Raw genomic sequence first — 24,234 nt, 5'->3', positions numbered from 1 at the left:
TTGTATTACTATATTAGCTAACGATCAGCGTTGTTAAAATTACAAACTTATGATACAGAAATAAAATGGAAATATTTTTATACTCTGTAACAGAGTTTTAGGTAGCTGTAATTCTCCCCACTTGGAACAAAAGATAAAACCCTTTTGTCAATGCAGATATGCTGGGGAGTTCTTACAAGACCTGTTTGAAAGCTAAGGGGTTCGGGCGCCCTTCTTCCACCCCTGGCTCACCCCCTTGCTCTCCCTCCCCCACTTCCTAGGGCTGGCACTTCAATGTCTTCTCCTTCGAAAAGATGCCCTCGCCTTTCTACTGTCATCTGTTAGCGGCTAAGCCTCCACCTGGGGCCTTTGTATGTTTTATTCTTTAATTTTGTTTCATGTACACCTGTGGCTATACTGACCCATCTGGTAGAACTTTTTTTTTTAATAAGTAGGCTCAACAGCCAGCATAGAGCCCAACGCAGGGCTTGAACTCACCACCCTGGGATCAAGACCTGAGCTGAGATCAGGAGTCAGATGCTTAACCAACTGAGCCACCAGGCACCCTGGTAGAACTTTTTTTTTTTTAACTGATTTTTGTTCTTGTAAGTTGTCGTGAAACCCTTTTAACCAAGTTTGAAGATAACCATCATTCTGGCCTAGGGAACCCTGAAAGCCACAGATAGATTGATTCCTTGATGATCGGGGACAGGGTACGTTGGAAACATTCCTCCAGTGTGCTGCTGTGTGGGTGCCTACTCTGCCATGCATGGTGTTGTATCCTGAGGCTTCCCTGATGCACAGACACACTTCCTGCTCTTGAGGCACAGTTTATGGCGGCTCAGGGACAACAAACAGGCTATTCCGCTGTGGTGTGGTAAATAAGTGCTAGATACAGTATGAGTCCTTGCAAGCACATAGAAGGGGCACCTAATTCAGTACTGCACATCCTGGAAGGCTTCCTGGAGGGAGTGATGTCCAAGTCAGACCTGATGCATAAGCAAGAGTTAGCCTGGCAGGGAGCAGCTGATATGAAGGTCCACGAAGGAGAGACCATAGCCCGTATGAGGAACGGGGCGGGTGTTGGTCCAGAGTCAGAAAAAGGAGTGGCAAGAGATGAGTAAGGTAAAGGCTTTTCCTGCCTGGCAAGGAATTTGGACTTGAACCTGAAGCACTGGGAAGCCATCTAAGGCCTTTACGCAGGTCTTTATCAGAGCAGGCTGGGGCACGGACTGGAGGAGCTAGAGGAGATAGGAGAGTAATATCAGCAGGGGATGCTGTTGGACTGGGCAGGTTGTAGCAATGGCCAAGGAGGAATGGGGCTTACAGACCTGACACCATGGGGCTCAGCTACTGAATGGGCTTGAGGGGAGGGGAGGAGTAAGGGTGACACCAGCGATCGTGGGTGATGCTACCGTGTTCACTGGCGGTGCCATTTTCTGGGATTGGGAGGAAAGATGTTCTCAAGTGGATATCTGGATGGCGGAGCGCGTGGTGCAGCTGGACTGGGGCCTGTGGCTCAGGGGAGCAAGCCCAGGGTTGGGTCTGAGCACCCAGCAGAGTGGCGGTGGAATGTTCGGGTGGGGCATGGAGGAGACAGCAGTGTTAGCAGAGTGGAAGGCGGGATGGAAACTGAGGGGAGACGATCTTGGATGAAGTTTGGCTCTTGAAGGGTGTTTGCTTTTTTAATGAGGCTGGTGCCTCAAGTAGTTCAAATGCGACAGGGAAGGAGGGAGGGGCCTGGAGCCGGAGGAGGCAGGGAAGCCGAGCCAGGCCAGCTGAGCCAGGCCCTGAGGGATCAGGACAGAGGGGCCCAGAGCCGAGGACACAGCTGACCTTGCAAGGACGGAAGGCCAGGCGTGGGCAGCAGGAGGCCTGCAGACTTGGCTCTGTTGCTGGCCAACAGTCTCAGTGTTCGCTGTGAAGGAGGAGGCAGGCTCATTCGCCAGTGAGGAAAGAGGAGGAGGTGGGTGGCTGAGGGCAAAGATTTGAAGCAGTCCCAAATGGGAGGAGGCTGAGGAGGGTGAGAGGATGGCTTTGGGGCTCGGAGGCCTTCAGTGCTCACCAGAGGTTCCTGTTTACCTTGAGATGGGCCATTAATGGAATGCCTGGGCCCTGGCATTGTAAAGAAGGTGGACCCTTCTTTATTTTCTCGAACACTCAACTTTCAATAAGTGTAGTAGTCATTTCACAGCATCCTTCAGAGGCTGAAGAACACCTAGAAACCAACTCTTCTATCAGCCGTCCCCTCGGCAGCCCTGTGAGGTGGGTCAGACAAGACAGCCTCTCCTCTCTCTTCTCGTCTTCCATCCAGCTTGAAAGCCCAGGCACCAGCCTTGAAACAGTCATGGCCTGTGTAATTGTAAGGCAACCTGTGGGCGCAGACACCTCGGGTTCCAGACCTCCCTCAGAGTTCTCGGAATGGACACCTCGAGCAGAGAGGAAGGTGTTCGGGCAGGAACCAAACAGATACACCAAAACCGCAATCCTATACCCCTCTGTTATAGAAGAGTTCTGTTTCTTCTGTTGCAGACTGAATTTCCTTTTCAAGCTCACTGCGCTGTATCTGAAAAACAAAGTCAAAGTCTTCGTATTTATATGAAGAACTTTCCTTAAAAGTTTAAAAAACAATTTCAAGAAAGCATCTGTTTTCCAGTCCCATTTTTTCAGTGACGTCCAATCGATAGCAGAACACTTAACTTCCAAAACACTTTGTTCTGGAGAACTGTAAATATAAACAAATGCAGGAAGAATAGAATGGACCCTCATACACTCATCTGGTTTATTAACAATCCGCCAGTCTTGCTTCATCCAGCATCTCCCATACCCAGCTTGGGGGTATTTTCTGGAGTATTTGAAAGCAATTCTCAGATCTGCCATTTAACCTACAAATACTTCAGTAGGAAATTCCAAAAGATAAAGACTTTGTTATGTAACTACTCTGCTGTCATCACAGCTAACAAAATTAACAAAAATCTAATACGTAGCCATGTTTCTAGCCTAGCAAGGTGGCAGAAGTAGCTGACAGCCGCAGGCAGGGGTGGCTTAGTGGAAAAGGAGTTTTGCAGGGGACAAGCTTCCCCGTTAAGGTCCTTGAGTTTCCAGACCAGAAGGTCGCTGCAGCCTGTGGTATGTCTGAGAAGATGTCCTGGTCCTGGACAGGGGCGTCTTGGCCTTGGGATCTCTCTACAAACAGAACTGGCCACCCTAGGCCAGACAAGGAGGCAGGGCCCCCACCGGCTCAGGACCACTATTCAGCCACCTCTGGGTCCACCTTGGATCAACATGACTAAGTTCTGGCCATTGTGCCAGAGCGCAAGTGCCACCTGGCCCAGAAGAATGAGAAAGGTGCCATCTTGCACCGTGAAGATGGGACCCAACCCTAGGGAAGGTGGCATGCTGAGCTGGAAGGAATTAGACCCCTGCGGACTCTCTGACGCATTGCTGCCTTACTGGGCTGGCTACCTCATTGTAGAGAGCAAAATGGAGTCTCTCATGTCAAACAGGAGCCTGTGTCAAGCAACGATACAAGAAGTTAAAGGTAAGAGGCTAAACATACCAGCTACGAGGTAACGCTGGGACCAGCATCAGCCGACACCCAGAACTGTAATAAGCAGAATCAGAGGAGGACAACAGGGGCCCAAGACCAAATGAATCCATCCATCCATCCATCCATCCATCCATTTATTTGAGAGAGAGAGAGAGAGAGAGAGAGTACATGAGCAGGAGGTGGGGAGGCAAAGGGAAAGAATCTTAAGCAGGCTCAACGCCCAGCACGGGGCTTGATCTCATGAGTCAGGTGCTTAACCGACTGAGCCACCCAGGCACCCCCCAGTTAAATCCCTTTTAAAAGGGGAGAATTTTTGCAGCAAGCTGTTCGGCTCTTCACACATGACCCCTCTATGTCTGGCCACACAGAGAAGGCAACTGCTGCCGAGGGCTCTGCCAGACTGATCTCCGGACAGAACCGAGGTCCTTCCCTGCTTGAACATCAGAGGCCGTAAGTGCCGAGAGCTGACCCGGACCAGACTGGGGCCTCATGCCAACTGCGCGCCCACAGACTGACTTGGCGTTAGGTTCGTTACCTTCCTCCGCCCTTCTGTTACCTTGCTTGCTGTGCGGTTGTCTTCTGTCCTGCTCTGTGTGCCGTGTAAGAAGCCAGGTTTCATCACACGGTGAAATGTCAATGGGTTTGGAATCCTGAACCTGCTTTATACTTGTGTAACTTTGCTTTATGACTGACTAAAGCTGGACGTTGTGGAAAGACACAACTCGTGTGTGCACCTGCGTCACGTGCTCGTGACACCCACACTTTATGTGAGGGAGAAATAAACCTCCACCTTGTCGAGTGCACTGTTATCTTGGCTCTCAGTTCCAACCAAATGTGATCCTAGTTAATACAGAGCCCTTCCTTCCCTCTCCGCCGGATCCCTTTCTCTTCACTTCTCCCCCAATCTGAATGCTCACAGGTTCTAACTTGTCCAATTCAAATATTTCTAACTTACTACCATGACTTACTCCGAAACCCCCATCACCTCCAGCCAGAAAACTTCTACAGCCCCCCAACTGCCCTCCCAGCCTCCAGGACTGGCCCCACCTACAGCACGCCATCCAAAGGGTGATATTCCTAAAATATGACCTCACTACGCCACTCCCACCTCGAAACCTCTTTCATTGTCTCCATATAAAGTTCTATCACCGTGGTGATAGACCTCACAGGTCCTCACCACCCGGCCCCGCCACTCCATAGCTGAACAACCCACAGGGGAGTCTCATCTTCCTCCCCAGCCCCAGGCTTCTCATCTGTAAGATGGGAATACAAACTACCATGAAAGGTGTCTTGAGGGATGCCTGAGTGGCTCAGTTGGTTAAGCGGCTGCCTTCGGCTCAGGTCATGATCCCAGAGTCTAGAGATTGAGCCCCGCATCGGGCTCCTTGCTTAGTGGGGAGTCTGCTTCTCACTCTGCCTGCCGCTCCCTGCTTGTGCTCTCTCTCTCTCTCTGACAAATAAATAAATAAAATCTTAAAAAAAAATAAAGTTGTCTCGAAGACATGAGACTGCCTGGCAGAATCCCCAGGACACAAAACGTGCTGCATAAACAGAAGTCACATCTCCTGCTACTGCCCCCAGCCCCCGACTGTTGACGCTGCCTCTGTCGTGCCCACATCACCCTGGTGCGTGTTGTGTTCCCCCGAGACCCCCCTGCATCTGCGGCAACCTGTGTGCGGAGTCGCTCCCTCACTGGCCCGAACACCCAAACACATCCATTCAGCCCTGTAACTTTAAGTCTAGTGGCCCCCGACTCAAGGAGGCCAGTGAGAGCGGTGGCGGTGAAGGGGGAGAGGGCTGCTCTGAGCACTGGCGGGCTGTCCTGGATCTAGCCTTTCCATAAGAAGGGAAAGCCCCAGCCACAGAAAGCAGCCACTGCCAAGGAACAAAATGCTATCAGAGTAAGGAACCAAGTTACTCCTAACATTGGAAAGATGAAGCCCACGAGCCGTGAGGACATGTACAAGACAACTAGAAAGAGACCCGATAACAACAAACTCGCTGATTCTAGATTCTGACTCCCCCATGCCAGCAAAGGGAGCTCTGCAAAAGATTCTTCCCTTGGACTTCTTAAAGCACCCCACCCCTACTCTCAGCCAGGTCAGGATTCCTGGGTTCTGTGGCTCTTCCTCCCCCTATGTCCCCAAATCAAAGCCTCTGGTGGCCACATGCCATTGTTTTCTCATAGCTACTCAAGGGCAAGACCCCCGTTTACTCACGGCTGACCCCAGAAGCTAGCTTCCGGTCTGCCAGGGGAGGCCCTCTGTAAGTGTGTGTAGAATGAATCCAACAGCCCAGGGGGGAAGCCAGACCAAGGCCGAAGGGCAGCAGGAATTCCCCCAAGATTCAAAGACTTTTTTGTCAATGACCTAACCTGCAGACCAGCCATCGGCTTCCCTCTGAGTACCAACGTAATCCAAAGTACGTATTCGCAAAAGGCTTCACTGTTATTGCAATACCACTGTGACAAACCATGTTCTAACAGGTGGGCCTGTGAAGATTAAACATATTTTCTAACATTTTATCTTAATGAGAAGCTGCCCACCCCACCCCATCCCCCCCGCACCCTCAGAGTGAATACACAGCCATCTAAGATAACTTAAAGTTTCTCTGTTATGTGCTGGCAAAGTTGCCTGAATTCGTGATTCTATGGACCTAAAATTACATAATTTCGGTTTTGCACAAGCTCATTCCAGAAATTTAAATACTTTTGAAGACATCACTGATTTTTAACTTCAGTGACAGAAATAAGCATTTGAAATTTTCAGCCAAGAAATGCCAGAAATCAAGAATATCTATTACATCAGCAGTGCTTGAGAGCGGCAGCAACCCTTTGCAAAGATACTACTGTCTTCAGTTCTCTTTGACAGATACGGAAACCGAATCTCGGAGAATTGAAGCAAATTGCCCAAAGTCACGGAGGAGCTGGGACTACGCATCCAGCTAGTCTGACTCGTCCTAAGTCAGAATACACCCCAGTCGACAGAGCTGCACGGACACAGGAGCCACGAGCCGCACGGGAGTACACAACTTAAAACTAAATAAAAGTAAAAATTCAGTCCCTCAGTCACGTCAGCCACACGGCAGGCGCTCAACAGTCATACGTGGCTAGTGGCTGCCTTATTAGCACATGTATAGAAAATTTCCATCACTGCAGAAAGTCCCACTGGATGGGGCGTCACTATGAAATACTATGAAGGATTTAAAATATCTCAAGGGTTTTTTAAATGTCCCAGAAGAATGCTTCTGATCTATTATTAAGAAAAATAGAATCCAAAATTGCATAAGTGATCTGGGGGGGTGGGATTAGATAATGTTATTTTTTATACTTTTGTCAACTTTGCAGATTTTTTAGAATTATTTATCTTACTCTTATAACAAGGAGAAGAAAAAGGGTTTTGGGGTTTTGTTTTGTTTTTGAGAAAGAAATGTGGATGGGGGCACTTACCCGTTCAATTTGTGGGAATATACTAAAAGAAACTGGCACCATCAGTCCCATTACTAAGACAGTACAAGACAGCTTGAAGGTCCATAATGACCACGGATATTGCCGGAAAAACTGGGTCCTGTAAGAGACAAGGTTACTAGGCTTTTTTTTAGAGGCTGGCCCTCGGCTCTGATGGTCTTTCGTGCAGCTGCTGGCCCATGTCTTGGTTCCCACTCAGCCACATGTGATACCAGCAGCTGCACGACGGAGCGCCCACTGTGCGTCAGGCCCACGGTTAAGCATTTCACAGGCATTGCCCATTTCATCCCCAACAGCCCTTTGAGGTTTGCATTATCATCATCCCCTTCACGTAAACGAGGACACAGCCACTGATGGGTTAAGTTACTTATCCAAAAATCCCACAGCTCGAAAATGAGAGGCCGGATTCTAGATGCTGGGCTCTGCTGACACGGATGGGACATTCTGACCCTGACCTCTGAGGACATGAGAGACAGCGTGCTAAGAACCCCAGCCTGGGAGTCAGAGACCCAGGGTCCTGGGTCCAGCTGGGGTCTGCATGGATAGACCAGGTGGTCTGGGGCAAGTCACTTCCCCTTTCTGAGCCTTGGGTTTCTTCACACACAGAATGAAAGGGCTGAGTCCGAAGAGCCACCGAGGTCACTCTGGCATGGATACTGTCATGGCGTGGATACTGTCATGTTCCCAGTGGGGGCCACTGGGAAACAAGCACCATTTCTCACCCCAGGTAGTCAGTACCACGGCTTGGAGGGACAGACTGGAGGGCCCCAGCTTTCCCAGGTGCCCTAGCTCGGACCCAGCCAGAGTGGTCCAGGAAGAGCCTGGGCCAGCAGAAGTCTCCACCCCCATCCAGCCAATGGACCACGGGAAGTAACACTTGGCTCTAAGCAGCATGCTGCTACGTCTTAAAAATGCGCTCCTTAGTGGTCCTAACAAAGGCTCCCTAGCTCGCCACGCTGGACAGAGGGGACTGGTTCAGGTGACCCCACCTGGGCCAACAAATCCTTCCCTGGGAGTCTGGGAACTGAGTGGAAGACATTCTCTGCCTTCCCTGGGGTCTGCTGTGTTTTTCATCGCTCATCAGGACGCTTGGAGGATATGAGCGGGGAGGTGTTGGCAGTCATGTCCCTCAGCAACACGAAGAAGTCGATGTGTGGCAGGACAGAGGAAGCTGACGCCGTGGAGAAGAGGAGAGGAGCTTCCGCTCGGTGGCCATAGGCTACACAGGGCCCCTGCCCGCAGCCAGGATCTAAACCAACACATCTGCCTTCCGGCCTAAGCTACTGCGTGTTGGGTTTCTCACACTGGCTGGACTCCAGACCTTCCTCTTAACAGGCGATTTCTTGCTCCTCAAAAGGGATGACGGTCCACTGAACCTGGGCCACTTAGGCTAACTTAATACATGCTTGCCGTGAAGGGGAAGACAGGCGGGAGCAATCCTCACAGCACATGGGAGCTGGGAGAACCTGCAAATAACCTCGGCTTGGCGTTTGAGACGCGAGGGGCCGTTCCCTCAGCAGGTGCTGGGACATGCCTGGGAACACAAAGCTAACTGAGGACGGGGCCTGGGCAGGAGACCAGGGTTAGGGAGCGTGCACATCTGGATTTCCACGCCTGTCCCAAATCACTCCTACTGTCTCCGCTGTGATGAAGAGAGTGTAGCAGAAAGATGACTGAACAAACTTCTTCCCATCCCTCCCACCAGGATCAATGTTTGACAAGTCTTGTAAGGTTTTGGAGTGTCCAATGTTTGTTCCTACCTGGGGAAACGAGTTGCCTCTTACCTTACAAAAAAGTGTGAGAAGACTTCCGGGATGAAAGCTGAGGTCCCAAACAGAACCACCCGGGATGCTGCTGTGTCTTTCACGGCCTGGCGGAAATGGAAAGCAAGCATCTTAGTGCATGGAATGAGACCATTTCCAGGGATCCTGCGCTCAAGACAGAGACCAGGACGGCTGGGGTTGGTGCCGGGATTTACCTCCCGCTGACTCCACCGCGGTCTCCCCATCCGTCTGCCAACCACCCAATAAAATACTCACTAAGTACAAGCAAAGGCAGCTTATAGAAAAATCGTCTCCTGGAACCACAGGGCAGTCCCCTTGGTGGGAAGACTGCTGCATGTTTTCCTTTTCACCCAGGACTCTGCCACTGGCCTCCCGATTGTGAGCAGCTCCCCAGTTACTCCCACCCCTTCGAGTGGAGGAACCCTCCAGAAGTCCAGCTCGGAGGGCCCTGGCGTGGCATCACACCCACACGGACCATGCATCTGTATGCACTGGCATTAAGTGTGCTATAAAAGCTTACTCTGCACAAACATGTATAGCTTGTAACATTCTGTCATCTTTCCTAGAATACACGCTACTCCATATATTGAGCATTTAAACATGTATTGACTGTATGGGTTATATGCACAAAGTCACATGTACTCAAGGGCAACGTAAGAGAGAGACTCTCAAGGGAAGTCCTGACCACAGACGACACTCGCATGTTAACTTCAGGTGCCAATCCCTGGGTGAGACACGATCCCAGTACAGCACTGCTGTGCATAAGGAGAACAGGCACACACTCCACCATCCCCTTCCAACGCTGTCTTCCACTCTGGCTTCCCAGGACGCAGCTACAGCCCACCTTCCGCGCTCCTCTCCCCTGCTCGGCAGCCCTACTCTCTGCTTCTTATGCTGATGCTCAGCTCATCCGATGCCTCCGCAGGGAATGCCTTTCCCCCCACGGGGACAGAGGGGGCCAAGGCGGGGGCTCTTAAAAAATACACCTTCAGGGAGCACCTGGGTGTCTCAGTTGGTGAAGCACCTGCCTTTAGCTCAGGTCATGATCCTGGGGTCCTGGGATCCAGCCCCGCATCCGCCTCCCTGCTCAGCGGGGAGCCTGCTTCTCCCTCTCCCTCTGCCCCTCACCCCTGCTCATACTCTCTCTCTCTCTCTCTCAAATAAGTGAATAAAATCTTTAAAATAAATACATAAACTACTCAATACACGAGAAACAAATAAACAAATCAAAAAATGGGCAGAAGATATGAACAGACACTTTTCCAATGAAGACATACAAATGGCTAACAGACACATGAAAAAATGTTCAAAATCATTAGCCATCAGGGAAATTCAAATCAAAACCACACTGAGATACCACCTTATGCCAGTTAGAATGGCAAAAATAGACAAGGCAAGAAACAACAATTGTTGGAGAGGATGTGGAGAAAGGGGATCCCTCCTACATTGTTGGTGGGAATGCAAGTTGGTACAGCCACTCTGGAAAACAGTGTGGAGGTCCCTTAAAAAGTTAAAAATTGAGCTACCCTATGATCCAGCCATTGCACTACTGGGTATTTACCCCAAAGATACAGACGTAGTGAAGAGAAGGGCCATATGCACCCCAATGTTCATAGCAGCAATGTCCACAATAGCTAAATTGTGGAAGGAGCCGAGATGCCCTTCAACAGATGACTGGATTAAGAAGTTGTGGTCCATATATACAATGGAATATTACTCAGCTATCAGAAAGAACGAGTTCTCAACATTTGCTACAACATGGACAGCACTGGAGGAGATAATGCTAAGTGAAATAAGTCAAGCAGAGAAAGACAACTATCATATGATTTCTCTCATCTATGGAACATAAGAACTAGGATGATCGGTAGGGGAAGAAAGGGATAAAGAAAGGGGGGGTAATCAGAAGGGGGAATGAAACATGAGAGACTATGGACTATGAGAAACAAACTGAGGACTTCAGAGGGGAGGGGGGTGGGGGAATGGGATAGACCGGTGATGGGTAGTAAGGAGGGCACGTATTGCATGGTGCACTGGGTGTTATACACAACTAATGAATCATCGAGCCTTACATCGGAAACCGGGGATGTACTGTATGGTGACTAACATAATATAATAAAAAATCATTTAAAAAAAAAAATAAATACATAAACTTTCAGGAATATAAAATAAAACTGCTCCACTTCAGGAAGAGAAAAGTGGCTGCTGAGGGAGGTGGGTTTCCACGTCAGTGGGGCTGTCTGCCTATTTGCAGCTGAGTGGCTTCCAAGGCCAGTCAAGGGAAAACAGCATGGATTGGCCCTGAAATCTGATCAGAGGTGCCCTATTACCATCAGATATTGCTGGCTGCGTAGTTTCTGAAATTTCAGCCAAAGACAAGAGACCTTTTGGTGACAAGGAAATGATGGAAGAATGCTAATGCTTACGCACAGCTGCAGACTCTATTCTTCAGAGGAAGGTAAAACAGAAAACAAAAGCAGAGCATCAAATCTTTCTTTTACCCTAAATTGGCCTTCATGCAAAAAATGAAGTTCCTCCTGGAGAGACGGACTAGATATCTAGACAGCTCTCCGGGCCTGAGTCTGCCTCTGCTGGGAGGCTGAGCACTCCTGGCTCCAGGAAAGAAGGGAGCCTGAGGCTGAGGGCGTGGCCGAGCACTTGGGGGCGTGGCTGCGTGGCTGAGGGCGTGGCTGAGGGTGTGGCCGAGCTGAGCCTAGCGCAGCACCTCGGGGCGCCTCGTGCAGAGGGGCAACTCACGGATTGAACACCTGTTCTCACTCTTCTCTTCAGCTGTGTGCACAGTTCACAGCAGCCCTAACGCCCTGCAGGTAAAGCGAGCTGAAGAGAAACGCAAACAGAGGTCCGATAAAGACCTGTGCACGTTCGGAGCAGCATTACGCAGAACAGCCCCAGACTCGACACAGTCCAGATACCCCCTGCCGGGAGAAGGGATACGCACGTGCGGTTTGTCCATCCATACGTGCAATGCTGCTCGGCAGTAAAAAGCGACAGACTGTCAGTAGGTAAGTGGTAGAGGGGGATGAACCTCAAAAGTGAAAGGAGTCAGACACAAAAAACACGTGTACAAGTCACTTACATGAAATTTCTGAACAGTCAAAAGTATGAAGACGTAAAGCAGATCAGCGTTTCTCTGGGGCCGGGGGTGGGAGAAGGGAGTGACTCCATGGGCAGGAGGGAAATTTTTAGGGTGAATATGTTCTAAATTTGGACTGTGGCGATAACTGCATAACTGCTTACATTTACTAAAATTCATCAAACTATAGTCTCACAACGGGTGAATTTTATAGTATGTAAATTATATCTCAGTAAAGCTATTATAAAGGTCTCATTAGGGTGGCTCTTAGGCACAAAACCTTTATTTCAAAAGCGAGGTATTTTATTTCTGGCAGCCACTTTTCCCCGTGTTACCTGTAATCACTGTGTCTCTACTGTAATTCATTTAGGACGGTGGCCACTATTTTCAGACATGCCACTAAAGGGTCGGACAGGAATCCGGTGGCACATATCCGATGGTTCATAACTCAGCTTTGTGACTCCTGGATAGGGTTTAGAGGAATGTGCTCTGCGAGCCGCATAATGATGTATTTACTGACTGAGCAGCCATCTTTTCTGACCTCCTCTTCTGCCAACACACGGGGCAGGAGGTGTCCTGACGGGAGGCCCCTCAGACGCAGGAGCTATTCCCTTCACTTTGTATCGGGCTGTTCTGTGCTGTTCCTCATGCCATTTGCGCACACAACTGTCTCACGTTCCATTCTTTAGCTAACGTCATTTCAAAGAAACCAAATAAAAACACCTCACTTGCTGAAAAAGTATCATTAAAAAAGTCCACACCCAAAATGAGACCACCCGAGGCCATTCCAGTTTCTTCGAGCTGAATGTACACAGAAGCCACTGTGCTGAATTGATCAAAAGAATAAACTAATAATAAACCTTATTAAAAATTGAGGCCTGTTAGAGGCATTCTGGTCAGAGCACTAGATTTCTTCAGGCCATTTTTTTCTTTTTTAAGATTTATTTATTTATTTGAGAGAGAGAGAGCGCGCACCCATGCGAGCACAAGCAGGGAGAGAGGCAGAGGGAGAGAGAAAGGGAGAAGCAGGCTCCCCACCAAGGAGGAAGCCCGATGTGGGGCTTGACCCCTGGGCCCTGGGATCATGACTTGAGCCGAAGGCAGACGCTTAACCGACTGAGCCGCCCAGACACCCCAGGCCACTCTTGATAGCAAACTGGTCCTTAAAGATGAAGACTGTAAGAAAATCTGCTGTGAGGTGGAGAAGGAACATTTCTCTTAAACGCAGAGAAGAAGTTCACTGACTCCCACAAGCACAGAGCGGCCTGTGGGGCGGATGCTGAGCTGAAAGAACAGGATCTGCCCTTGGAGATTGGCCTCGCACTTGGCGGAGGCCCATCTGTGGCGGTCAGTCATACGTGTCAACCTGGCTAGGCTAGAGCACCTAGGAATTTAATCAAACGCTACCTGACGGGCTGCCATGTTAACTTTAAATAAGATTATCTTCCATAGTGTGAATGGGTGGCATTTAATCAGCTGGAAAGCTGTGAGAGCAAAATCTAGGTTTTCCCAAAGAAATTCTGCCTGAAGACCACAGCATGGGCTCCTGAGTTTCTAGCCTGACAACGAGCCCTCCAATTGCATGAGCCAATTACAATCAATCCATCAATCAGCCAATATCCTACTGGTTCTGCTTCTCTGGAGAACCACACTAAGGCGCCATCTTTAAAACACTGTGGTGCAAAATGTAAAACCACTCCCTCCGCAAAATGGGGGAGGACAGGATAAGGAAAGGTGGAAGGGAGACATGACTTTGTTCCCAGCTCTCAAACACAAAACTCGACGCTCTTCCCCAAAGTCAAGCCAACTAGGGCTCCTTAGTGTCCCCCTACCTTTGTCCCGGCTTTTCTGGAATAGCCCATGACATTGCCTTCCTTGTCCATGACTTCAATGCCTCGAATGGGCTCAAGACTTCGGGCTGCAACAACATTCATTGCACTGACGTGGGCTGTGGATGTGAAGAAGAAAATGCACAACGGAGGGTAAGTTTGGTCCAGTGAAGGAACATCTTTTCTGGTGTCAAGCCTCTTTCTCTGATGGCTGCGCTTCCCTGACCCTCAGGTGGTCACCTGGCATGTGCCGGCCAACCATGCTCCGTCCTGAGGCCGCACAGCTGGGTTAGAACCGCTGGCCTCCCGGTCCTGGGTCCCGATCACAACCCAGCACCAGGCTCCAGCACCCCTGAGGGTCCAGTCCAGCCCCACAACAGGATTCTAGGACAAATCCTTGGGTCCTTGAAATACGGCCCCCTTTTTTGCTTTCGCTGGTCTGACCAGGTTTCTGTAACATTTTCCCCAGTTTTACCCCTGAGATCATTCTGCCAACTCTTCAAACTGTTATGATTTTCAAACTTAGCTCTGGAGGTGAACTAGTGAACTTGTGGGCTGGCCAACTTCAAACCGCTGGTTAACATGCCTGTCACTTCCACTGGAGTCAGTCCACCAGGCTGGAACCCCTGGCTGCCTCTGCCTCCGTGTATGACCCTGGGACATTTACCTAAAGCCCCCCCCGCCTCAGCCTCCCCATCTGGAAATGGAATAATGACATTGTTACCCACACGTTTTTGGCAGGACTAAGTGAAATTAAACATGCAGAGGGCTGGCACAGCCTTTAGAGTGAATTTGTGTTCCCGGACTCGTGTTCATCCTTTGACAATGGAAAGCGTCACTATAGAGCAAGCGTCACCTCTCAGATCAAGGACCTAACTTGGGCCTGGAGACCCCGGGAAGCTGCAAACAGCAGCTGCCATCAGTCACCATGTGGCCGAGGGACCGGGCTGTCCCTAGAGATGCAGGAAGGCTCAAGGACCACAAAGATTACATGCTTCCTACTTACTGAGAATGATGATGGGAAGGGCTTTTTTCAACAAAACGTTATGCAGCCGCATCTGGAGCAGACGAGGGAATAACTAGAAAAAGGAGAGAAAAATCATTATTGCACAGGACCAAAAAAATCAGCTGAACACACTCAATAGCAGAGAGGGGGCATCGACCTAGTTCCTACCCCAGTCAGGCCACTGCATGTGCTCTCCGTGTATTTAATTCCTGCCACATTGAGGTGTTCGCCCAATCATCACAGGAACACATGGAGGCTTAGGGAGGTAACTTGTCCAGAGTCTCTGAGCTGCTAAGAATTTGAGCCAGGAGGCCAACCCGGGCTTATCTGACTCTAACATCTGTATTTTTAACCATCACAGTGTCCTGACATCCAAAGCAATACACAATTTGTATAACGTGCTTATATAGCATATGTAAAATTTAAAGAATTTCTTTCTTTAATTATTATTTTTTATATAAATAAGCTTTTTAAAAAGGTAAGAGTACTGGGTCTATGCCTAGAAACCTGGGATACTCATATGCTTACTTAGGGGGGGACGGGATTACAGGTGACCATTTTCTTTCTTACGTCTTAGCCACACTTTCTAAATTGTTTACGTTGAAACAAATTTGTAATTCAGCATAGTGTCTTTTGTGCTGAGGAATCAAAAAGATTTGACAGATTTTTAAAATACCCACTCCAAAAAAGGAGGAAGAGGCAATCACTCCTGTCCCTAGTAACAGACTCTCATGTAGGCGACGAGTCTAGGAAGAAACGAAAGCACGTATTCAGCACACACCACGGTTTTACCCAGGAAGGATCACTCAAACAAACACCTGCGTGTCCCCTGGGCCTCATCATACTCACGTAACTGGCGTTTCCGTTGACAATGTTGAACGCCGTGGTGTAGGCGTAGAAGGAGACCTGCAGACAGAGGCAACAGATCACACGCTCTGATCGTTCATAGCGCACAGCAGAATTCAGGAATCGAGAAACAGAAAGAGTTTTTACCTGAGGTAAAATCAGGGACTTCAGACTTTTTACCGACATCATCGAGAAAAATATCTTTTAAGAAAATAAAGCAGAGGTTTAAGTGTTTGAGGGGGAGGGAGAGCTTGTGGGGGGGGGGCAAAGAACTTCCCAGGGGAGACGCTGTGCTGAGCACCGCCCCCACTCCCCCCAGGAGCTGGGACAAGGAGGCCACTGGCTGGTGGGCGAGTGACGCTCGGTGAACACCTACAGGACACTGGGGACCCCCGGGGGTCTCACGCGGTCCCTGCTTCCAAGATGTGCAGCAGGCAGGGCAGCTGAGGGGTACGCACTCCCGAGGGGACGCAGACACAGGGCGGGCGTGGAAGAAGGGATGGAGGAATGCTGCCCCTTTGCGCGAGCGCCTCGTGAGAGCCGAGGTGGGACGGCGTCGCTGGGAGGCAGTTCCAGGTCCCAGGTGAGGGCGTTATGGGGGCGGAGGGTTAAGGGACAGAAGGTCATGGACAACTGCGTGTGCTTGAGTCAGGGAGCCTGTCGTCCGTCTCCTCGGTAGTGCTCTGTGCACACCAGGCATCCAAAGGATTACGGCGTGACACTGGGACCTCCGGGAGGCGGGGCGCCTGACTAGGTAAGCGTGCTGGGGGGGTGAGAACACGCGGGCGGCGGACGACGGTCAGGGGTGGGGAGTCCACGGCCATCTACCAGGCCGTGGCGGGACAGGCGTCCAGAGCTGCAGGACACAAACCACTGAGGTTAGGAGATGAGTGACATCTTCCTACCCCCGGGGTCTCAAGTCCACTCACCATGGGCGCCGTGAAAGGCAGGAGAGCTGGCAAAGAAGAGAAGAGGGTCCGTGAGCGCGGCTGCCCAGGCCGAGAGAGGCCAGAAAGGGGCGCCGCCCGAGAACCTCCCCTCCGCACCCTGAAGGCGCGGCGCCAAAGGACAGTCTCGGCTCATTCTTTTCTTTTTCCTAATACTAACTACGTGCGTAGGGCCAGCACCGTCCAGAAAGACCTACCGAGGCACCCTCTGGCCTTCCCAGTCCCTCTCACTGAAGGCCAGCGGGGTCCGCCTGTTCGTCCTTCCTCAGGAGCTTAGCACATCCGTGATACTGTCATTCGTAAGAAGACACCTGGGTGTGCTCTTCGGCCCTGTTCCTAGCACAGAGATCTAAAGCCCTTGGGATTTCCTGAGACTAGTAGTAAAAAGGTGAAATGGGTGTCTTTTTTACCCTAACAAGCTCCTTTCCACCTCACCTGAGTTGATGTTAAGAAGGGGCCTTTTGGAAAGCCCCTGAGGGGGCTGGTTGCCAGGAAAACCAGCCAGGGGATGAGGGGGTTGGACCTTTCAGCCCCCTGCACGGCCTCCACCTCCAGGGAGGGGAAAGGGGCTGGAGGCAGGGCTACTCACAGCAGCCAAGGATCTAGTGGACCACACTAGTAAAGCCTCCGCTCTCACAGCGTTTCTGGCTTGTGGGCCCGAGCAGGTGCTGGAGAGGATGTGAGAGCTCCGCCCTCCCCAGCCCCCCTCGCCCCGCGCTTCTCTTCCATCTGTTCCCTTTTATAATAACCTGGGGACCTAGTCAGTAAACTGTCTCCCTGAATTCTGTGAACCATTCTAGCAATTTCAGACCCAAGAAGGGAGGTGTGGGAACCTCCAATTTACAGCACATTGGTGAGAAGTACAGGTGAGAATCTGGGCTTTTTTTTTTTTTAAGCATTTAAAAAAAAATTATTATTTATTTGAGATAGGAAGAGAGAGTGAGCGAGAGAGCAAGAGCAGAGGAGCAGAGGGAGAGGAAGAAGCAGGCTCCCACTGAGCAGGGAGCCCAATGCGGGGCCGATCCCAGGACCCCGGGATCATGAGCTGAGCCTAAGGCAGATGCTCAACCGTCAGAGCCACCCAGGCGCCCCGAATCTGGGCTTTCAATTGGCGTCTGAAGTGGGGCTGGTCTTGTGGGACTGAGCCTTTCACCCGTGGGGTCTGCCGCCGTTTCCAGGCTGATAGTGTCAGAACTGAGTTAAAACTGTAGGATACACCGCTGGGGTCAAAGAATTGCAGGATGTGGGAAAAGCCAGCACATCTGACGTCAGAAGTGAAACCCCAGGGGCCCGGGCTGGCTCAGTCGGTGGAGCCTGCAGCTCTTGATCTCGGGGGTCGTCAGTTCGAGCCCCATGTTGGGTGTAGAGATTACTAAAAATAATAAATAAACTTAAAAAAATGCCAACTCACATGGATAGGCTTAAAAAAAACAGTGAAGCGTTGAAAGGAGAAACAAGTGTTTTTCCTTCACGACATCTATCAGGATAGATGCAAACTCCCACACTCTCTTGTGCTCACAATACTTATTCATACAAAGAGGATCTCTATATACTGTTTTATACTTTGCCTTTTTTCTCCTTAATACTAGTTCCTGGAGATCCGCTCTTCCACATTGCACACGGGAGGTACCTCAGTCTATTTAAGTATAGTCTGAATTGTTGGATATTCATGTTGTTTTCAGTTTCTTATTTATAACAGAGAGATTTTTACAGTTAAAAGGGCCCTGTACCATCATGGGTTTTATTCCCCTCATCATAGTTAACGTAAGAGGAGAGAGAATACTACGTGGAATCCAAAACACTTTTGAGTTACAAGTTCTGGAATCATCAATGAAATGATTGTGTGTTTCTTGGGAGATGACAAAGCAAAGCACGTTTCAGACCCAGGCCTGTGCCCTCACCCCTAACCCCCCAGATCTTTCCACAGGACTGGACGCAGCTCTGGGTCCCAAACCCGCTCTTCTCCACTATCAACCCCAGACTCTGATTCAAATATCCTTTTTAAGCTGTCCTTTCCAGACCCGCTGTTAGAAATCCTTCTAGGAAAAAGAAAAGGCAGGCAGACTTGTTGAACTGTTGCAAACCATGTTTTCCCAGCCCTCTTCTGAAAATTAGAATGAGCTCACCTGCAGGTCGCAAAGGAACGGGGATCAGTTTGCTGTTGTCAGGATGCACTGTTGACTTCACGAGGGTAAACACAAAGGTTAGTCTGATGCTTGGCTTTGTTTTTGTAGGAGGCTAAAAATTAGGAAAGGGCTGAAACTTACGAGACTTCTATTCCAAGCTTCTTTTATCTAAAAAGAGAAAAAACAAGCAACAGCTTTTAAAGGTAAATTGGCAGCAAAAGAAAAAAAACCCCATCTCTTCTCCAGTCTCATTTCTGCTGCCACCTTCCTCTGCCTTTTCAAGAGTGAAGGCCAGAACTGTTCAATGCCACACGGACAGAACAAATCAAAATAAACAAATCAAATGACTCAAACAAACAAATGAACTGACAAGAAGCAATGAGATGATCCACAGAAAGAAAATGACCAGAACGTTAAAGTCCTCAGTCTCTTTCCTTGGAGAGGACTCAAGGCCAACCCCTAACTTATCCCTCGGGTGAGTCGCTGGTTCCAGCCCGCCACTGGCTCAGAGAACAGCAGACTGTTTGCAGGTGACACATCATGCCATTAGCCAAGGCACCTGCCTCAGAGCCGGGCTGTGGGCCCAAAAGCCCCATCAAGTTCTTAAAAAAAAAAACCCCAAACCAATGTAAATATGTGTGCTTTCCACAGGCTGCCTCACGGGACTGATGTTTGTGGGCTCTGGAAAGCCCCATACACGGCAAGATAGATAACAAACACTTGGTTTAAGTCTTTGGGCAGGAATGTAACCCTGACCTGGAACAATGCCTCTAATGGGAAATAGATTCTGACTTCAGAGGCCTGCCTGAATTCTGGAGTTTGCCATGGGGCTGCAGGGATCAGCTACAGAGAATCCCCACTAATATCTGAGCTTAGGAAAAACCCTAGGATTTTTTTTCTCCTCAATACTGGTTCCTTCTACTAGTAATCTGGTTTATGAGAACGAATTCCAATTACATCTAAAAAAACTAACCCAGTTTTGAAAAGCAGATGCCCTGGGCAGTGTTTACAATGATAAAACTCCACCTGATTTCAGACCATGCTAGCAGAGATCTCCTGAAGGCAACCACATCCAACCTTGAACCCAGCACAGGAGACATACCCTTTGGTCCTCCGAGTCACGGATGGATGCATCTTCATTTGTTAACAATAGTTGCCTTGATTTTTCTATTTTTTCCTATGAGACAGAAAGAAATCAATCAACGATCTCAGCATGGTTTAGACTGGTCCAAATGATTTAGGAATCACATGTTCATTCACATCTGATTTCAATGTAACACATGGCCAAGGCTCTCCACTCCCTGAGAGTTTCCATGAGGACAGTCCTGTGTGTCACTCAGATTTGGAGCTCCAGCAGCTCGACCCACCGGTGGCTGCACCTCCCCCTCCCCCCAGAAACGGATGTCCGCTGTCTCCATGAGTGCTGCCACCAGCTAGCTGCCCGACTTTGTTAAGTCAGAAACCTAAGTCCCTCCTCTCTCTCACTCCCACATCTGATCCGTTCAGGCTTACTTTCTCTCTTCATTTTTTCTTAATTTGAGAAAAAAGAACTAAATACAGAAAAGACAATGAAATGAATACATACTCATAATCCCCTCACCCAGAATTAACAACTGTAAACATTCGGTTATATTTGCTTCCAATTTTTTCTTTTATTTTCCCCCAAAAGCCATCGCCCCCAGTTTTGTGTCTCCCCATTCTATCAGAGATAACCACTATTACGAGTTCAAGGTATTAACTTCCAGCCCACTTTTTTATACTTATATATACATGAACACATGTATCTGTAAACAAAGATGTAGTATTGGGTCTTTATACTGTAATCTGCATAAATGTACATTATGCATCCTGCTTTTTCCCTTAAACACTGTAGACATGTTTTCCATTTAGCATCATATATACTGTTTCCATATTATACACTGATAACTAGATCATCACTTTTAACTTTTATTAGTATTCCACTGTATGAATATACCACGTTATGTTTCTCTATTTCCCTACTGACAGGGATTCAGGTTGTTTTTCTCTATGACAAACAGGCTGCACGGAATATCTTGAGCACAAGGTCGGGAGTGTCCCCGTGGGTCTGGCCCTGAAGGATTACTGCTGCTGATATGGTATCTCCTCCTCTTAAGCCCTTGGTCACACCTGGTTCAAATCCTGGTCTTTCGCTAGGACAGCTGAGCCATCTCCCCAACAGATCACCTTACCTACTGTCTGGTCCCCTCTGACTGCTTACCACCTGGTGACCAAAGAAACCCTCTGGAACACAAACCTCACCACCTCGCCCTGTAGGCCAAATGCAAACCCCTCCCACCCGAAGGACGCACAAGGCCCTTGAGGACCTGCCTGCTCTCCCGCATTAAAATCCCCACTGTCTGGACGACCTGCTCTCTCCCCTGGGCTTTGCTTACAGTCCCCTCTGTCAGGCCTTTCCTGTCTGCCTCCTCCTTCCGGCCCTGCCTCAACACTGTCTCCCAATTTCCTGCCACACCCCTCCCTTAGCACCCTAGGTCTAGGTCGGTGACCATCTTTGTCTGTCTGTCCTCCATTACCAGGGACTGTTGTTTTGATCCTTCCTGAAGCAGCACTACCAACTTTGGTTATTACTTGTCTGCTTTTGTTGATCAGCTTCCAATCTAACAAGCTCATTCGGAAGGAATAAAAACATGATAATATATATGGATTCCATTTCAACTGCTTTCAAAGGGACGAAGTCTTCACATTTTAGAATAAAATGTGAAATGTCTTATCTCCAAAAACAAGAAAATACTTACAATTGAAACGACCAAATTTGTAGGATCCAACAATTCTGTCCACTGAAGAAATCTCTGAATAAAAGACTTAAAAGGGAGAAGAGCACCAAAGAGGTTGATGGTGGCAGGGAAACAAAAGACACATGGTAATAGTAACAGTCACCATTATTTCTGAGACCCTAACAGGGCCTTCTAACTGAAGCAGCTCCTGGAATCTGTGGGAAATCCCTGGGATCTTACAGGTGAGGAAACAGGGATAGAAAACCTCAGGAATGTACCCCTGGAAACCCAGCCAGGAAAGACTCAGCGGCATGTGCTCTTAACCACTCCAATACTAAATTACTTTTGAAGGTTAAAGTAAAGGTTGAAGGTTAAAGCCCAGACTTTGGGGTTAAATGGGCCTAGTCCACATCCCACAAATGACCTTGAACCAACTACCTAAAGGATCTCAGAATTTGTTTCTATACCCTCTTATCCTTGTTATAAAGCTGAACTCGAGTCATAAAACCGGACACCCCCAGGAGGGGCTCAGTAAAGGCAGCTGGCTTCACACGTGGAGGTGGCATGGTTTCCTCCCAACACCCACCCCCCCAACTTTGAAGTGGTTTTGGCTTTGAGTCCTGGCTCTGCCAGGAAAAGCTTGAGCTCCCTGTCCCTTTCAACTTCCCTACCTAAGAAAACCCGGTTGGGCCTTCCTTTAGGTAAGGCTGAAAGAGAACACCCTAGAATTAGACTGTCCAGTTAGCCCCATGTGGTTATGGAGCCCTTGAAATGTGGCTAGGCCAAGGTGAAGTATGCTCTATGTGTAAAAAAAAGCATGTAAACATCTCACTAATAATTTTTATATGGATTATGTGTTGAAATGTTAATATTTTATATTTGTTGGGCTCGATACATTATTAAAATGGATTTCATCTGTTTTTTTTGGCCCTTCTGAATGTTTTAGAAAATTTTTAGAATTTAGAAAATTTAGAAAATTTTTAAAATTTAGAATTTAGAAAATTTTAAATGACCTCTGTGGCTCCCCTCACATTTCCATTGGGCAGCGCCGCCGAGTCACCGCCTGGAGGCGGGGCCGGGGCGACTTCCTGTCCTCAGCCGCTGCCCACAGCCCCCGCGTCATTTGAGTGCTGAGCCTACCGAGCGTGCGAGGCTGGGGGCTCCTGGGAGCACATGTTCCTTTCCAACCTGAGGCTCAGCAACAGCCCAGGCAGCAGAGGGCAGACACCTGCGGGGGTCGGGGGGGCTGACTCCCCAGGGCAAGGTGACCTTGTGGCGACCCTCGTTAGCCAGGCCTAGGAAGACACGCGGTAACGGCCGTGGCTGTTGGCATCCCGCACTCTTGGGTTTCCCCTTCGTCCCCTCCCGGGGTCTGAGGTGGGAAGGCGGGGGGGGGGGGGGGGGTGCGATCACGTGGCCTGCCCAAGGTCACCCGGGCCAGCGCTGCGACTCCACGGGGCCCAGGGCCACCCCGCCCCCAGCCGCGCCGGGCCCGGGCCGTACTTGACGTTCGGTGATCCAGAAGCGCACGTTGGGCTCCATGCGGGAGCCGCGCCGATGCACGCCGAGAGCCGCCAGGGCCCCGCGCTTCCTCCTCCTGCTCTGCTTCCTGGGACCTGTGCGGTGGCTGGAGCGGCAGCGGCCGCGGGGCCGGGCGCGGAGGAGGAGCCGGGCAGCGTGCCCCGCCCCGGGCGCGCGCGCGTCCCTTGCGCCCGCCGCTCGGTGTCGCAGTGTGTCAGCGCCTTGGCCCCGGCCGCCCGGTGTTCCCGCTGCCCGGTCTCCGAACTCCCGCTGCTCGCTGTCACCACGCGCCAGAGCCCCAGATCCCACGCCTCCACCTCCGCTCCGGTCCCCATGCGCCCCCCGTCCCCGTGAGCCTGCCCACCCTCCCACAGACCAAGTCTTCCCAACCTTATTTAATCGTTAGGGAAGCCGGGCCGCTTCCAGCCAGGGTGGGGGTGGGTGTAGGTGTGTCCTATGGGAACCCCCACCTCACGGTACCTACTGAGAAGAACCTGCATCTTACCCAGGTGACAGGTGCGGCAACCTTTTGGACCTTACGATGCAAAATCTTCAATTGCCCTTAAAATCCAATGTACAAGGCACTGGGGATAGTGAGGGCTGGCTATTTAATTTTCAAGGTGAAATTTGAAAATATGGTGCCCCTTACTTAAAAAAGATTGAGAATTTAGGGGCACCTGGGTTGCTCAGTGGGTTAAGCCTCCAACTCTTTTGCTCAGGTCATGATCTCAGAGTCCGGTGACCCGAGCCCTGCGGCTGGCTCCCACACTCAGTGTGGAGTCTGCTTAGCATTCTCTCTCCCTCTTCCTCTGCCCCTCCTGCTTGTACGCTTGCTCTCTCTAAAATAAATGAATAAATCTTACAAAAAAAAAAAAGATTGAGAATTTTAGAAAGTCAATATCAAAGCATTAAACCAGGCCCAGGTCCCTTCGAAGTGTGAGGCCCTGCCCCAGCCTGTGATGCAGGCACCGCACTCAGTGCAAACTGCACTGGGACAGATCCAGTTCCTTCCTCTGAATCCCAGATCAAGTAGGGGCTGGTTGTAGAGAAAAAATGCACCTGCCTTCCTCCTCCTGCTGCCTTCCCTAGACCACTGGCCCTGCACTAGAGTGGGTGGGGGTTGTGTTTGTTGAATGTATGTTCCTGGATCTTTAAGGAGTTCAGGGGTCCTCATGAGTCTTGGGCTGAGGACCCAGCACCACCAATTACTTAGTTGGATGGTCCTGGTCCAGCCAATATAAATGGGTCTACTTCCTCATTTGTAAAATGAGGACAGTTAACTGTACCTATTTTAAGGTTTTGTTGTGGATAAAATGAGATAAAACATGTGAAA

General features: G+C 49.8%; 2 protein-coding genes across 7 annotated transcripts in view; one reads left to right on the top strand and one right to left on the bottom strand.

Moving 5' to 3' along the window:
• DENND10 (DENN domain containing 10) overlaps window positions 1-14,490 on the top strand; it is a 34,332-nt gene extending 19,842 nt beyond the window's left edge. The window contains exon 9 of one of the 4 annotated variants that reach the window (XM_044382185.3): window positions 11,567-14,490. In XM_044382185.3, coding sequence (XP_044238120.1) covers window positions 11,567-11,608 — 42 coding nt within the window. In that variant the 3' untranslated portion in view covers window positions 11,609-14,490. Of the gene's footprint in view, window positions 1-3,897; window positions 5,018-6,399; window positions 6,728-7,601; window positions 9,381-11,566 lie in introns of those variants that run through there. The other 3 variants (XM_044382183.3, XM_044382184.3, XM_026494241.4) reach the window with 3 other exon arrangements.
• On the bottom strand, window positions 1,649-23,057 carry SFXN4 (sideroflexin 4). Of its 3 annotated transcripts, XM_026494243.4 has the most exons (14): window positions 22,884-23,057; window positions 21,402-21,467; window positions 19,727-19,801; window positions 18,766-18,792; window positions 18,625-18,679; window positions 16,481-16,506; window positions 15,699-15,752; window positions 15,555-15,611; window positions 15,386-15,451; window positions 14,706-14,778; window positions 13,703-13,818; window positions 8,780-8,865; window positions 6,978-7,095; window positions 1,649-2,545 (listed from the first exon to the last, which is right to left on the bottom strand). In XM_026494243.4, exons 1-14 carry the CDS (start codon window positions 22,920-22,922, stop codon window positions 2,468-2,470), a joined length of 936 nt encoding a protein of 311 aa, XP_026350028.1. In that variant the 5' UTR covers window positions 22,923-23,057; the 3' UTR covers window positions 1,649-2,467. The 3 variants fall into 3 exon arrangements, with proteins under 3 accessions (XP_026350028.1, XP_026350029.1, XP_057164396.1); XM_026494244.4 differs by lacking the exons at window positions 16,481-16,506; window positions 18,625-18,679; window positions 18,766-18,792; ... (1 more) ...; window positions 21,402-21,467; window positions 22,884-23,057 and adding an exon at window positions 15,957-16,340; XM_057308413.1 differs by lacking the exons at window positions 15,386-15,451; window positions 16,481-16,506; window positions 18,625-18,679; ... (2 more) ...; window positions 21,402-21,467; window positions 22,884-23,057 and adding an exon at window positions 15,957-16,407.
• Between the last annotated feature and the right edge of the window lie 1,177 nt (window positions 23,058-24,234).

The sequence above is a fragment of the Ursus arctos genome, unplaced genomic scaffold (assembly GCF_023065955.2).
Source record: "Ursus arctos isolate Adak ecotype North America unplaced genomic scaffold, UrsArc2.0 scaffold_7, whole genome shotgun sequence".
In the NCBI taxonomy this organism is placed as follows: Eukaryota; Metazoa; Chordata; class Mammalia; order Carnivora; family Ursidae; genus Ursus; species Ursus arctos.
Note: the sequence above shows the minus strand (reverse complement) of the source record. Positions and strands in the feature narration are given on the sequence as shown.

Excerpts from the sequence above, each read along its gene's own strand:
- SFXN4 (XM_026494243.4), bottom strand. The coding sequence starts at position 22,922 with ATGGAGCCCAACGTGCGCTTCTGGATCACCGAACGTCAA. Across the intron at positions 21,468-22,883 it reads TCTGGATCACCGAACGTCAA|TCTTTTATTCAGAGATTTCT; the intron begins GTACGGCCCGGG and ends CTCCCTTTTAAG. Across the intron at positions 18,680-18,765 it reads AAGCTTGGAATAGAAGTCTC|TCAACAGTGCATCCTGACAA; the intron begins GTAAGTTTCAGC and ends ACCCTCGTGAAG.